This window comes from Carassius auratus, chromosome 15 (assembly GCF_003368295.1).
Source record: "Carassius auratus strain Wakin chromosome 15, ASM336829v1, whole genome shotgun sequence".
NCBI lineage: Eukaryota > Metazoa > Chordata > Actinopteri > Cypriniformes > Cyprinidae > Carassius > Carassius auratus.
Window position 1 is genome coordinate 15,200,442 of NC_039257.1, and position 17,016 is coordinate 15,217,457.

The following is a 17,016-nucleotide window of genomic DNA, read 5'->3' on the forward strand; positions in this document are numbered from 1 at the left end:
TTAAATCGGTACAGAATCCTCAATGTAAACTATTAATGGATTAATTTCACATTTGTGTTTTTAATTGCATTTGAGGATTATTCATTATTGATAAATATTAACACCATTGTCCTTCAAGTCAATATTGTATTTCTTAAGTTCAGAGACAGAATAAAAAAATGTCAAATATTTGATTAAAGCCAACTGATTTAAAGCTAAATGATGGATACAAGTACGCTTCTATTTAAAAACAGATTGGATCAGCCTGCTGCTGACCATATCATTAGCAAGAAATCCGTAAAAAATAAAAAAATAAAATGGTACTTACCATGATGATCTGGTCTCCCAAAAGGTTTTACCAGCGCATAATATTTGTTGTATTACATGCAAGATAAGCTTGATTATTATACAATTTAGAGGGCTGTATAAAGCACTGGAAGATTTTTAGTTATTTTATTTTTGGGCGCTGTCCAGGAGGTCTTGACTCATCTGAAACTCACATGAACTGCATGCGTTTTTCTGTCCAGGAAAGATAATTGCACTCAGGTGCCGCTAGGGGCACTGTGGAAAACGTCACTTCCTCTCCCTGATCATCAACACAGACGCACTGAAGTGTTTACATTTTCAGTTGTGTGCTAAATGCAACATAAAATCTTAGTTTTTGTTCACTCATTTTAACAATGAGGCTTAATCTGAGTAACAGTTAAGTCTCCTTCATCAAAAAGCTGTAACGTTAATAATATCAACTGCTTTCAGAGGAAGGTTTTACATATTCCCTGATCATCCTCATCTACAGCATGGATCGCCTGGCGTCTTTTGGAAGTAAGTAACGTTACGTTACATGTTAAGCAAACCACAGATCGGCTGATCTTTCGAGGGCAGGTACCTAAATGAGAAAAAAAAACGGCTCTTGCTTTAGTTACAGATTTTTACCGTAGTAACTGTGCGCTAACAAAAATGACTCCGGTTCTACCGTAACGTTAGCTCCTGTTAATTTATTTTTCTTTTCTGGCAACTCTCACTAAAATGTGTAAAAGATGTGTCAAAAAGTTTTTCCTAAAATATGTAATTCAGTGTAACATTAATTTTACAAATATACTGTCATGTTTAAAGAAGAATCATTAGATGACATAATACTGTCACTTTAAATCTTTACCAATCTTTGTCACTCTCCTTCAAACCACTGGCTTTAACTAATTTGTCAGCAAGACAATAATGTTAATAATTTCAAAATATTATACAATTTAGAATGACCACTTTTTCTTTTTTTTTCTTCTTCTTTTTAAAAAGCGCGTCTGAATAAGTGTGCAATGAAATACATTTGATTACTTTATTCAATTTCTGTACCTAGGAACTAATGTTAGACCTCCCTAAAATAAAAGAAAAAAAAGAAAATCACTGTTTATTTTATTTGTATCTTTACTCTATTGTATTTATTTGTGCTGTTGCTCGTGGTTAGATAGATTTTTGTATTTTTTTTAAAGTATAGTTTCTCCATAAACATAGCACATACCGAAACCATGACTATAAAAACCGTGAAACAACCCGAACTGAAAAAGTTGAACCACTCCACCCCTAATATAATATATATATAATATGTGTGTGTGTGCGTGTATAATAGTTCGTTTTATTTTTACAACTTTTAACTGTCAGAAAAATATACTTATATTTCTCATTTATTATGTTTTTAATTAATTCATTATTGTTCAATAACAACTTTACAGCTATAATGTAGCACTCTAAATTGATGCCGTGTCATCTGTTAGGCAGATGACTTGTCCATTGTGATATATTTTAATCAGCCAAATTCAATAAAATGGTCCTGTCATAACTGTGATATAAAGCTGGAAACTCTTAACATGTTTTTGGTACAAGATATGAGTCTGTTGAAATGATAACTCTTGTAAATAAACCTCTGTTTCTCTTCAGATGATCCTTTCGATAAGCCTCCCTGTCGAGGATGTTCCTCGTATCTAGTGGAGCCTTACATTAAATGTGCTGAATGTGGACCGTCACCTTTCCTCCTGTGTCTGCAGGTCTCATTACTCTCTAACTGCACAAAACACATCCTCTCACTGTTCATTTAATGTGTACAATATAATTGAATCTCTTTATCTCTTTGTTGCAGTGCTTTACTAGAGGATACGAGTATAAAAAGCACCAGAGCGACCACAAGTATGAAATCATGGTAAAGAGAGCAGTTTGTATTTAAAAATCAATGCAATGAAAAAATAAAAGGTTTATAAGTAAGGTGTTTTTTATATGCAGACTGAATATTAAGATTTAAATGAATAGTTGTTAAATATTACTTAATCCAGAAATGTGCAAAAATGAGACATGTTTTTGTTATCATTTATGTAGCTTTTTTTTTTTTTTTTTGCCCCATTACTAGTATCCTGTCCAATATTTTGCCATTAAATGACACATTCCTTTTGATCTACTTTCTTGTAGACATCAGATTTTCCCGTGTTAGAGCCTGGTTGGACTGCTCAGGAGGAGATGGCTCTGTTAGAGGCCGTCATGGACTGTGGCTTTGGTAACTGGTCAGTGTATTTCTATACATCATATCTGCAACTCCACTTCTGCTGGTCTCAAAAGCATATCAGAGCAGAATGTCTTTAATTCATAATCTCATGGCATTAAATGGTGGATGCATTCTTAAAGGGATAGTTTACACAAAAATGAAAATTCTGTCATTAATTACTCACCCTCATGTTGTTCCAAACCTGTAAGACCTTTGTTCATCTTCGCAACACAAATAAGATATTTTTTATGCATTCCGAGAGCTCTCTGACCCTCCCAGAGACAGCAGTGTAATTACCACGATTAACGTCCAGAAACGTAGCGAGGAGATCAGTAAAATAATTCATGTGACATCAGGGGTTCAATCGTAATTTTACTAAACTACAAGAATACTTTTTGAATGCAAAGAAAACAAAAGTAGTTACTTTATTTGACAATTCATCTCTTCCGCATCACCCTGGTGCCATTTTGGAGTGTATAGGCTGAACGTAAACGGTGTATGCTGTTCTGTGTCAGTTTTCTACGTTGTTTGCGCTTTGATCTGAACCATAACAACGTATCCGTGTGGTGCAGCTGACACAGAGAACAACATATGTTGTTTATGTATGTGATACTCTCCAAAATACCCCATAGGCTGATGTGGAGGAGACGAATTATTAAATTAAAGTCATTATTTTGGTTTTCTTTGCATATAAAAAGTATTCTCGTAGCTTTGTTAAATTACGGTTGAACCCCCGATGTCACATGGATTATTTTACCGACCTCCTTGCTACGTTTCTGTACATTGTTCGTGTTAATTACATCGCTACTACAACAACTAACCTACTGACTGATTTTGACTATAAATATACTATATATAAACGTTTACCCATACATAAGCTAAAAAAAAATACAGACTACAGGAATGCTTCATATAATACTATACTTGTACAAAAACAAACCTAGCGTCAGATTTGACTTTAAATACTTTATTATATATAAATACTATACCTCTTCAACTACTAGAGGTGTAACGGTATACATACTATTTTCCAAAATTTTTAGTAAGGGTTTTTTGGTGCAGTACACGTGTATCGAAAAAATATGCCACATTTTAACCACTGCATGAGTGGAACCTCATTGGAAACTTCCAGTTTTATATACAGTTACTTTGCAGGAAATTCGAACAATAAATTCCAATTAATTTTTACATTACATTATTTTTTTTTATTTTTTTTTTTTTTCGACTATATGCATAATAGTAAACAGCAATGCTAATGGCATATCTGGGTGATTCTTCAGGCAGGACGTGGCTTACCAGATGCGCACTAAGACCAAAGAGGAGTGTGAAGGGCACTACATGAAGAACTTCATCAACAATCCTCTGTTCTCCTCCACTCTGCTCAGTCTCAGACAGATGGAAGATCATCTGTCCCGGACAGCAGACACAGCCATTCCCTTCAAGCGTAAGTGAGCTCCAGAAACAAGCTACTGTTCTGGTCATTCAACTCTAAATATATACACACACACACACAAGTGTTGAATAAATTTTAAGTGTAATCATTCTAATAAAATGGCATCAAAATTGATTGGCAGTTTTTTAATGTAATAATTACTCTCTTCAGTGACATCCTCCTTTAACACACTTCCCTCTGGCTGTGAGCTGTGATTAGTTGTTATCAGTCAGACCAGTTTTTTGCAGGAAATCTGTTTTTGTTCTAATCTGTTGTTCTTTCAGTGTGGCTGTTTGTGTTTGTCATCATGAGCTCAACAGTCCCTGCAGGCGCTGATTTATCACACTTTGGCCAGACAGATAAAGAGGATGAACACTAGATGTGATTGTGTGATTTATTTTGTTTTTAAGGCAAATAAACCTTCAGAGACCTTTCTGAAATATTGAAACTGTGACTGTTAGTGTATGTTTATTGTATATAAATATATTTTAGGCAGTAGTAGTCAAGGATTGTGTCTTGTGTCTCTTTCAGCCACTGATGATCCTCCGAGGCCTTCTTTCGACTCTCAGGTGTCCAGAGATATGGCTGGATACATGCCGGCTCGAGCAGACTTCATGGAGGCGAGTGATCTAACGTGCTGTCTGTTGAAAGCAAATTCATTTGTACATCATTCAAACCGCCTCTCTCTTTTTGTCTCTATGTAATATTAGGAGTTTGATAATTATGCTGAATGGGATTTGAAAGATATCGACTTTGTTGACGATGACTCTGATATTCTTCATGGTAAGTATATATTTTAAAATGCTTTTAAAAACAGCATTTTCTTACTTTTTAGTTTTTTAAATTAAAAAAATCTAATAAATGTTACATTGATGTTTAATTCGGTTTGAAACATAGCATTTTTAAACAGTTTTTGCACCATATGATTATTTATTAAAAACAATGCATGTAAAAAAAAATGTGTGCTATATGTGTGTGTGTGTGTGTGCTGGGCAACAATAAATTGCATACAAAATAAAAAAACATTTGTGTACATAATATATGTGTGTGTATTGTGTATATTTATTCTGTATATATCAATACACACCTATGCATGTCAATATTTAAGTAAATGTTTATGTTTATATATTACATATATTTATATATCATATCATATAAATTATATTAATATAAATATATACATGTAAATATTTTCAAAATATGTGTGTGCCTTTATCTATACTTAATAAATATACACAGAACAAACTCATTATATAAATGAAAACTTTTGTTTTGGATGTGATTAATCGTGAAACATTTGTATGTATATATATATATATATATATATATATATATATATATATATACATATATATATATATATATATAGCACGTATTAAGAGTTTTTTTCTTTGTCAGTTTGAATGAAATCACAGCACAGTGAATGTTGACTTGATGTTAACCTCTGTTTACCATGCATTTTTTTTTCAGCACTGAAGGTTGCAGTAGTTGACATATATCACTCCAGACTTGAAGAGAGACAGCGGAGAAAGAAGTAAGTAGGAAACACGTTGTACTGCCATAGAACAACCACTCGAGGGACTCATTGGACTGTTAAAATAAACCTAAAAGGGTAGCATTCATATTATTTACTTTTAATAATGTTTCATGACAAACAAATACATACTATAGTGTTAAAATAACTGCTAATTGAAAAATCAAGTTAAATTATCCCATGCACATGCAACCCACTGAAATGCATTACTGAGTTCATCATCTGGTGTGTAAAAATGTAACCTAATCCATAGCAACTGATCAGCCAGCCTGATTTAAACCAGCACAAACACAAACAGCTCTAGTGGTAACAGTAACAGTGTGTAAATCAGCATTAATGAGGCCTGGCTGCCCTGTAAAGGACTAGTGCTATGTGTGTGAGCTTGACCTCAGCTCTGTGCTGAAGTGGAGCCGCAGCTGTCGTCTGAGATCTCCTGCAGAGCGGCAAACAGACCGGTGACCCTCCGCTTCCACACAACATCTGAGACCTGCACTCCCCGAACACACACCACACAAGAGATGCTTTTAATAAAACATAGCCTTCAGCTCATAATGCCAAGCGTCGTCAAGTGTAGCAGAAATTTTTCCACAGTTAATTCACATGCATTGTCTTCCTAAAGCAATTCTGTAGATACTGTAAAGAATAGATTGTAAATGATGGACAATTTAAACAATTACATAACATGAGTTTACCATTGTTTTCAGGCATAAGGCATAAAGTGAAGTCATTAGCTAGGTTTCCATCACCCTGATTTTATACACATTTTAAAGTATCGCATCAGAATCGAGTGATGGAAACGCTGAATTTCAAATTAAAATCTCTTATCGTATTTTTCGTACTATAAGTTGCACTTGAGTATAAGTCGCATCTGTCCGAAAATACGAAAAACATATATAAGTCGCATTTATTTAGAACCAAGAACCAAGAGAAAACATTACCGTCTACAGCCGCGAGAGGGCGCCCTCTCGCGGCTGTAGACGGTAATGTTTTCTCTTGGTTCATTTCTCTCGGTTCATGTCAAATTAATTTTGATAAATAAGTCGCACCTGACTATAAGTCGCAGGACCAGCCAAACTATGAAAAAAAAGTGTGACTTATAGTCCGGAAAATACGGTAATTAGCAAAAAAGTTGTTATGCTCGCTTGAGGTGGTTTTTGCCTTGTACGAATAATGGGAAATGGAAATGCATTTTGTGACAAAGTGAAAAGTCATGTGACTTTGCGTTTTGGATGGTAAATCCTGACTAAACGGCAGACCGATCTCATTCCACAGCATCTGAAATGTTTGCATATGGTCATTCGGAAATGCCCGAGCAAAGTCTGTCATCAAAATATTTGTAAAATATTTTATTTCATAAATACTGTGTTTCCAATTAGCAGCATCCACCTCTGAAAGCAATAACCACATATATATGCGTTTCGTCTGCTCATTCTGAGATGCAAGTAATTTATTATATAGGAAAATGATTATATTCAGTGGCTTCTCCTACTTTTCTTAGTGACGTAAAGTGCCAGTTTATCAGGAAGTGACGATTTTGTTCTCTTTGAACTGTTGGATGGAAACGCTGCTTGTTCGCAAGGAAACCCGGCTATTGTAATGCACAGCCTCAAGTGACGTATTGCTTTAATAAAATAGTGGTGAAACCAGTATGGTAGTCACAAAATTAAAGTTTAAGAAGTTGCATTCAGTAGTAAAAATCACATGAAACAATTTATCTGCTAATAGTAATATACAGAGGTGCCGAAAACTACAACATGAAATATTCTTTAGACCTCATCTTTTCTCTTTTCCTCTTTTTTTCATTCCTTTCTTCCTTCCTTCCTTCCTTCCTTCCTTCCTCCCTTCCAAAAAAAAATAAAAAATTATATATATATATTTAAACATTTATATATAAAACCCATTGCTTTGCTTCTCACAGAATACAGTGTGAAATGTGACAATTGTTGTCTTTCAGGATCATTCGAGACCATGGCCTCATCAACCTACGCAAGTTTCAGAGTAAGGCAACATCTTTTTTACAGCCTGATGTTGTGCATCATTTTAGCCAGGTGCTCTTGCATCATCTCTTGCACTCCGTTGTGTATTTGAGGTTGTAAAGCATGTTCCTCATGCAGGTATCTGCAGGTTGCTTTCAGTGCACACACCAGAAGTTACTGCCACAAGATAACCCTTCCTGACCTTCAATAACACGAGCCATCTGTACCAAATGTTTACAATGAGCGCCGGGATACAGCGATCCCAGATCAACACTGATCCCAGAGCTGTTTTCGCCAGCTGTGATTGCTCCCCTATGAATAGTTTGGCATGAAATGAACATTTCGGCTGTAATGACAAAGGAGATTGCATCTTTACGAGCTTTTATTGATCCGCGTCCTCTGGGCACCGTGTAGCTTCTCTCAGTAAACAGAAACCCATCCCTATCTATTTCCCCCTGGACATTTCGGTTGGCCAGCCGGATTCAATAGGAATACGCTTATCCAATTATTTCCTCTTTGCATGGAAGCAGAGAAATCCAATCAGGTTTGCGTGTTTTCCTGAGACGTATTGAGTGTTTGTGATGTCCTCCTCATCTCCCTGCACTCTCAAGACAAAAGCAAGGCGATAGTTACCGTGGAACTGCAGACTTGTTGTCATGGAGACTGCAAGAAAGTGTGTGTGTGTGTGTTGCGAGTGATAATGGAAGCAGTGGCCAAGAGCTGATGGCTCGCAGCGGTGTTAGTTTATCCCCAGTTCAAGAGAGCAAGACAGCTTGACCTGACTGTGTCTCGTATCCCATCAGCCACTGCTGCATAGAGGGCACTGATATTGTAGTTTAATACATGACTGATGTGTGTGTGTGTGTGTGTGTGTATAAATAAATGTATGCATTTAAAAGACACTTTTATCCAAAGCGACAGGCTAAAATTTTTTACCTAACATGTGTTCCCTGGGAATCGAACCCACAACCTTTTGCGCTGCTAACACAATGCTCTACCACTGAGCCATATATATATATATATACATATATATGATTTTTCTGAAGTGATAGGTGTGTGTCTGGGTAACATCTCGGCAAGCTAGCGGAGGCAGAGTATCACACCTCAAGCTCACCCACATAGCAGCTTTCTCTTTCTGTCTCTCTCGCTCGGTAGCAGCAGGGCTGATTGCTGGTAGTGCCGCTCGCTCAACCCTTCCAAGCGAGCTGAGCTTCAGTGGTGGGTGAAGAACCATCGAGATTTTCACAGGGCCGCTCGGCACAGCTGGACTCTTGATACATTGCTATTGGCATTTGCTTTTCAAACAAAGCCAATCAAATGCAGCTTTTCTGATGTAGTAGGTTAGCTATGTCCTAAAACCTTGTAAGCTCCCTGTAAAAACTATTGTTGTTTCATATGTATAAACAGAAACTTAAAGGGGTCATCGGATGCCCATTTTCCACAATTTGATATGATCCTTTAGGGTCTTAATGAAGTCTATTACATACTTTGGTTAAAATTTCCCAATGAAAGTGTAAAACTACACCTGTTTTAGACTGTCAAAAACAGCTCTGTTTTCAGCAAGCCGTTTTAGTCCATGTTCCTTCAAATGCTAATGAGCTCTGCTGACCCCGCCCCTCTTGTCCATGGGGTGACAAAGCCATTCTCATGACTACTTTAGCCGCAGAACTTGCTAACTAGCATGTTATTAGTCAAAATAAAACCTTGCTCCTGCCAAACAGATTTGACTCCATCCAATAGAAGCAGACTGGGAGTGGCCTTGGACGGCAGCGCTCTTAGTGCATCATGGGTGTTGAAGTTTTCCTACCTATTTGGCAAAATGGAAGACAACCCCTTTTTCAGTTTTCTCTATTCAGGTTGCAGAGAGAGAAAAAAAATCACCTTTCTACTACATGGGCAGCCAAGTTTTTTTGAAAGCCCTTTTTGCCAGCAGTGCTCATTTAAAGAAATGGTGTGCTCAAGATATGTCTGAAATATACAGTATTTACAAGATGAATGCACATAGACGTCACAATTACGTCAGTAATTAGTATATATTTTTTTCATTTGCAATATATTTTTGTACAGAAAATGATAGAATATATACAAATTCAATTTACAGCACTTTTATAAACTGAGTAAAACCATAAAAAAGCAACTGCATCAGTGTCAATGCCATTTAGACAAATTTATTCTACACAAACGCAGTTGTTATGTGTTAGCCGAAAAAGCTCAAAATTTCCTTACTACAAAATTTACAAACGCTGTGTTCAGCTGAGCACATGACCTTTCAGAGTATGCTCATTTTATAGCATGCTTTTGTTTCATTCAATATTAAAAAAAATAAAAATCAAGTTAAAGGTACACATTTTTACCAAATATGTATGTTTGTTCTGTTTTTGTGAATCCAAGAGTGCTGTTATCTAAGCTACATGCTAATCAAACTACTGGACACAATTGTGATTTGGGTTTCCTGTGCTCTTTGCATGAGGGTGCTGTTTACCAAATCAGTCACTTATAAGGTTTCATTTCATATAGGATGATGACTACAAAGGTAGCTGCCTGTGTAGACAAGAAGGTTGTCAAGAAGGATTTAAAACAGAGCCGTTATATTTTATTTACTTCATTAAATTGATTGTGCGCTTGTGATTTTAGTTCTGGAGAGGCGTTATCCGAAGGAAGTGCAGGACCTTTATGATGTCATGAGGCGCTTTGCACGTGTGGTGGGTCCCATTGAGCATGACAAATTCATCGAGAGTCACGCCTGTGAGTACTTAACTCTCTTTTTGCACACTTGATGTATATGATGTCATAATTTTGGTCTATACAGTATATACCAGACTCTCTAGATTTCTTCCTCTGCTGACCCAGGATGAGTCAGGCCTTGTGTTTTGTGGTTTAATGAGCGTGTGCAGGACAGTTCGGGTTAGATGAACAAGCCCCCATGTCATCCGCCAGCGCTGAATCTGAGTTCAGTCTGTCCGCCTCGGTAGTTTGAATCAGTCAGGGTGAAAAGTTCATCGCTCCATCTGCTCTGTCTCTCTCTCTCTCGTTCACAGTGGAGTTTGAGCTGAGGAGGGAGATCCGCAGACTGCAGGAGTACAGGACCGAGGGAATACAGTCCTTCTGCGGTAAGATGCACCCTCAGGAATCTATCACGGGAGGTAGTCTAAATCAAAATGAGGTTAAAGGGATAGTTCACCCAAAAAGGAAAATTTGCTGTTCATTTACTCACCCTCAGGCCTTGTGTAGGTGAACACAGTGTTCTACTGAAGAAAAAGTCAACTACATCCTGGGTGGCCTAAGGGTTTGTAAATTAACAGCTAATTTTTGGGTGTACTGTCCCTTTAAATTAAACACAGTCAGCAAGTGAGTGTTTCACTACAAAAATGACAGATCCATCTGAAAGTGCTCCGTGTTATTGATAATAAGACGTCACATTTGAGAGCTTTGCTCAGAGCTGGTCTGACGTCTGTCATCTGGCCTGCAGGTGCTAAAGTGTACGAGAGAGTGAAGCGCACACGAGAGGACGAGCGCAGGAAGAGGAACATGCTGTGTGACGTCCTGCAGTACATTCACGACGCTCGTGCGTGCCAGCAGTGGCTCCACAAACAGGCGGCCATGTGAGAGCTCTTCATTAAAGCCACCACACTCACTGTCTCTGCTACTACTTATTACAATACTTCATTACAGTTTAGTTTGGTAATGAGTACAAACGTTTTATGCAATGCATTCAACTCAAAATGAGTAACTAAAACTACTATGGTGTTGAACACTGAAGTATTATACAAAAAAATATCATGTTAAAAAAAGAAAAAGATAATGTTGTTAAATATATATTTGTTAAACTGTACATATGTGTATATATCGTGTGTGTGTTTGTGTGTGTGTGTGTATATATATATATATATATATATATATATATATATATATATATACACACACACACACACACACACACACATATATATATATATATATATATATATATATATGTGTGTGTGTGTGTGTGTGTGTGTGTATTAAATAAGTGTCTTAAGTTCACTATAACTGCACTTATTTAATCAAAAATACTAGCACTGTGATATTGTGAAATATTAAAGTTAAAATAATTGTATTCGTTTTGAATATATTTTAAAATATAGTTTATTTCTGTGATGATAGAACCGAATTTTCAGCATCATTATTCTAGTTTTCATGTCACATGATCCGTCAGAATCATTCTAATGTGCTGATTTAGTTTAAAAGAAAGATTGCAAATTATTATCAGTGCAGAAAACAGCTGTGCTGCTTGTAAATATTTGTAAATTAAATTAAAGATTTCTTTTTAAATAGAATGTTACAAAAAAACCTGTATAACAGCTTATTTGAGATGGAATTATTCTTTTGAACAGTAGTGTATATAATAATAGACACATTAAAAAAAGCACAGTTTTTATTATTTGTAAACTTGACCTTATTCCAGCATGACATGAAAACTCCAATGTTACACAATGTTATTGTAATATTGATTTCTACTATTATTTTTAATACGTCATTGTTGCCATGAAAGCACTACTGTTTCTTTAGGTGAACTTTCATACGCTGTTTATTAGTATCAAATATGTGTTTCAGGTTTCGTTCTGCCCTCAGGTCCACAGTGTATTCTCAGTTAAAGAACTTGTGGGTATTTAGCGGTCAGCAAAAGTACAAAGTAAAATTGAATGATGAATCAGGCTCTGTTTATATTGGATTCTTTCAGACATGTTTGTGTGATGTTTTGCTGTTGGCTGACTGTGTTTCTCTCTCTCGCAGTGATGCAGGAATCACTCCTGTGGTCACCACTATCACTACCTCAGGTACAGTGTGTTTCTCACGCTATGTCTCCTCTCCTCCACTCAAGTCTTCTTTTGCAGTCTTTGTGACGTCCTCTTCAGCCGTGGAGCCGCGGGCACAAACACTTTCATCTGTTCTCTGAGATGCACCGCTGGAAATACACGCAACAAAAAAAGAAGCCACTCACATCTCTTTGTGTTTCTCTCGTGCTTTCAAATTTTCTCTTTTGTCACTTCATTGCACAACTAGGACATATCTGAATGCATATGAATCTGATCAGAGACTTTGGCTTTATGCGGATGTTTTGGATTTTGCAGATACTGATAAATAAGTTGGAAGAGTAGTTATTTATAAATCATGTTTTAAATCTATTTATTGAAATCCCCATTTCTCACTGCCGTTTACACTATAGTCAACATTTGAAGTGGATCAAAACCTTTCATCAAAGTTGTACTAAAAACTCAAATCAAAATGTGTTCTTGTCTTAGGAAAACTTTGATGAACTTTTTTGATCCACTTCAAATGTTGACCATATATATATTAATCTGTAATAATGAGAAATTACAATGCAAATATCTGTTTTTATGCATGAATTGCAATTTTTTAATAATGATTTCTGGCTCTTATAATTAAAATATTAACATAATATTAAGTAGTATTTTATTATGATTATTATTATTATTACTGTAAGTACCTTAATGGGATTTTTTTGTTTTTTTTGTTAATGCTTTAAATGCCAACAATTATTTATTTATTGGCATTTTGTAATCATAATTTTGTTAGGATTATAATATTATAATATAATGTATTAATATTAATAATTTTATTGTTAGTAATAGTAAGAACAACAAAAACATTTATTTGTTCACAATTTATTATTAACTATATACTATTAACTAGCAGTTAAATATGACAGTTTTTTGTGATTATTAAATGAACATTTTTATGACAATTCTACATATATTACATGTATTTTATATGATTAAATCCATATATTATGATATATAATTTATACATAAATATAATTAATATTATAAAATTGCATTGTATAATTTGCAGTTATTATATTGTGATTGTTTTTATATTTTAAAATATACAACAGACAGTATTTACTGTACTTTTATTAAAATTGGCTAATTGTTTTTACAGTAATAGGAGTAAAAAAGAATAAAAACAAAATAAAATTACTTTTCTCATTACATTACCTACTTTTAAAAAATAGGGGAAAAGGGGAAATTGTCATAAAATAATTTTACAATTCAGAAATCATTTTATTAAATAAGTTGCTTATGCAAAGTGCATTATCTTGTTTTTATTTTAATAAATACTTTTATTGTTATACGAAGTAAGAAGTTTTTTGCAGTGCAGTTTATTAACTAATTTTTACTAACTAACAATTAAATATGACTTTGATTTCAGTAAAATCCTAATTTTGTGTTTATTAATAGTAAGGTAGTTGATCAGTTTTGGTATGGGGTACAATTAAACGATCTAGAATGTAATCATGCAGAATGTGCTCTATAAGAATTAATAAACAGCCAATATGGCAGCAATATGCATGCTAATAAACACCTAGTAAATAGTGAGAACTGGTCCCTAAACTAAAGTGCTACCATGTATTTTTATATTAAATGCAGCATAACATTTAATAAACTGTGGTAGAACCAGTGTAATGCACAGTCCTGTAGGTTATTGCTTTGCTCAGTTATTTGTCACTAGATAACTTGCTGACCTCTCTTGATGAGGAGAACCTGAATGATCTCTGTCGTCTGATCCACAGGCAGAAGAAGCGCACCTCCTCTCAATCTAACAGGACTGCCTGGCACTGAGAAACTCAACGAGAGAGAAAGAGAGGTTTGGAGATCTTGATTTTGCTTCTGGCACGAGCTCATTTCAAAGACATCTGCCTCATTGGTATGATATAATGGATCCTAAACGATTCTCTCATCTTGTCCCACAGTTATGTCAGGTGGTTCGTCTGGTGCCTGGGGCGTATCTGGAGTACAAACAGGCCCTGCTGAACGAGTGCCGGCGCCAGGGGGGTCTACGGCTGGCACAGGCCCGATCGCTCATCAAGATAGATGTCAACAAGACACGCAAAATCTATGATTTTCTTATCAAAGAGGGCTACATCAATAAGGCTTAGTGCTGATTGAACTGCTGCAAGGACATCTGATAGATGAAGACTCATACTCATACTGGATCATTCATGTTGAGAATGAGCAATGAGAGATGACCGGTTTGAAGTACTTTATTTAAAATAAAGTTCATTCATTACTGATGAGCGCTTTTGTTTTTGAAAGACTGACAGGGTGCTCCTTTAAAGCTGTGTTTAGAACCATATACGCTAATAGTTGTGTAGAAACTGCTGCTGTTTGTACCGGCGAAAATCTCTCGCTCTAATATTGAGAGTCATTTTATTTCATTTCCTTTGTCTATGTGCCCTTAAAATTGTCAATTGATTTTTGAACTCTGGTATTGTTAGATGAATATCACAAGGTCTTTAAAGAACATTTAAATCGCATAATCAACATAAATAAGTGAAAAGGAATATTTAGCTTGTTTTTTTATTATTATTGCTGTTGTTTGTTATTATTAAATGTACTGTGACATTTTCATGAAAGTTCTGCATATAGAAAAGGCTCAGAAAAAATATAATTTATAAAATTGCATTTTATAGTATGCAATTATTATGTTGTGACTGTAAAATTATATTGAAACATGTACAACAGGGAATATTTACTGTACTGTCTTCATTATTAAAATAGTTTTCACAGTTCTAAGAGTAACCCAAAAGTAAAATGACTGTACTCATTACATCAGTGAAAAAATAGGGGGAAATTGTCAGTAATCATTTTATTACAGATTGGTACAGTTACCTTTCATGAAGTGTATAACAGCTGTAAGTGAATGAAAACATAATTTAAAGTTTTAAATCCGAAAGTGGACCGTATATAAAGTTATCATCTCTCAAAAGAAAGACTCGATTTTCGAAAAAAATGTTTTGATGTCAACATGAACATTAGCATATTGCCCGCCCACTTGTTGGTCTTTTCACATTGGTCTGAATTAAAATCCATTCTTTGCCACCAGGTGCCGCTTTAGGAGCGGTAAAAATAACGGTTTCAGCAGCACTGTGCTCACAAACACTGCTTTATCAGGCATTACAAGCATGATGCAATGAAAATGAGACCAATCACTGCAGATTAGTGACATGCAAAAGGGGTTTGTAAAAATTAATCGTTGAGCGAATCGTTTGGGAGTCATTGAGCAAGTAAGGTAAAAATACATTTATATTATAAGACAGTGAATGAGTTTTTTAACCTTTCATGCATGTCAACCAAAATCTGAAACTTTCATAACCCATAATAGGGACACTTTAAACACTGCGTCATCAGAGTTGGTATGTGGCTTTATCAGACACCTGCACTTAACATATTATCAAAACCAGCAAGCTCAAATGTTGTTAACAAGCTTTTCAATCAGCGAATGATCTGTCTCCAGGCTGTGTGCGCGTCCAGCACTTCGTTCTGAATGGAGGCGTGGTGGAGTTTGAGGATCGATTACAAAGTCTAGTGACAAGCTTATTTGAATGCTTTTCATTGGTGAAATATTTGTAAAACCCTAAAACAGACATAAGGAAGAGTGATTTAAAACAATAATAATGAAATATAAAAGAGAGTTTGTATTTTCCACGGCACACCTCACTGATTTAGGGAATGGTGACTGCCATACTCGGCCATACGGAAACGCTGCCCCTGCACTTGGTGCTCATTCATTGGGAAGGAACCCATTATTTACACATTTCTTCCATGGTGCGTTGAGGCTGAAGAACTCAGAATGTTCCAGAATCTCACCATAGGACATGCCCATGAGTTTGGAGGCACTTCTATTGAGCATTTGGAGGAGGTTCCAAACAGATTCCTTACATTTAAGACTGTCTTCCTTTTGGCCATCTCTTCCCTGGCCCTTTATGTGGCCCCTTCATATCTTGAGTTTGTGTCTGACATGGCTAAAGCTTTTCTGTACATGAGACCTGGGTTTATTCCTAAAGTGCCCTCTTCAGTTCCACGGACAGTTGTGCTGCAGGCCTTCTGTTGTCCCTTCCCGAGACACCGACCAGCAGAAGCTTAATTGTATTGTAATATGTTATTTTCTGGTGTTTCTATGTCTGACATCTGTTACACACCGGGCTGGTCCACGCCGCATACCTTTGTTAGGTTCTACAACCTTGATAATAATGCCACTGCTGGCTCTTCTGTTCTCTCGCCTTAGTTTTTACACACTGGGCAGGGATTTGAAGCATGGCAGCATGGGCATACTCATTCCCAAAGCATTCTGATGCATCATGAGTTCCCTCAGGGAACCACTGTACATACGTAACCCAGAGATGTTTTATATATTGTTAAGTGATGTCTTAATTAATTAATGTGTTTAATTAAAACTGTAATAAAACAAGTTATAACAGAAACTGTGTAAATGAATATTTTTCAACAACAAATAAAAATGTTATAATTTAGAACTTAATTTAAAAACTGCATTACGTGCAATTTAAATGTTTCATATAATTTTTTAAGTACAGTGTTGATTATTATATAAAAGAATGTATATTTATTAAAATTAAGTTTGGGTTTTGTTGTTAATTGTAACCTTACAGTAATGTAAAATAGCTCTCTATATAGTTTAGAGCATAAGCTACATTCCCTAAGATATTAATTATAATTTAATTTATTTAAAGAAAGAGCCATTTGTTCAGTAAACTAATGATTAATAAAAA

At 35.5% G+C, this 17,016-nt stretch overlaps 1 protein-coding gene across 1 annotated transcript; it reads left to right on the top strand.

Moving 5' to 3' along the window:
* Nucleotides 1-297: 297 nt before the first annotated feature.
* On the top strand, nucleotides 298-15,018 carry LOC113115239 (transcriptional adapter 2-alpha-like). Its single transcript, XM_026282674.1, has 15 exons — nucleotides 298-801; nucleotides 1,909-2,015; nucleotides 2,108-2,167; nucleotides 2,431-2,522; nucleotides 3,784-3,947; nucleotides 4,467-4,555; nucleotides 4,646-4,718; nucleotides 5,406-5,469; nucleotides 7,424-7,467; nucleotides 10,080-10,190; nucleotides 10,484-10,555; nucleotides 10,915-11,047; nucleotides 12,219-12,262; nucleotides 14,020-14,093; nucleotides 14,200-15,018. Exons 1-15 carry the CDS (start codon nucleotides 777-779, stop codon nucleotides 14,383-14,385), a joined length of 1,338 nt encoding a protein of 445 aa, XP_026138459.1. The 5' UTR covers nucleotides 298-776; the 3' UTR covers nucleotides 14,386-15,018.
* The last annotated feature ends 1,998 nt before the right edge of the window (nucleotides 15,019-17,016 follow it).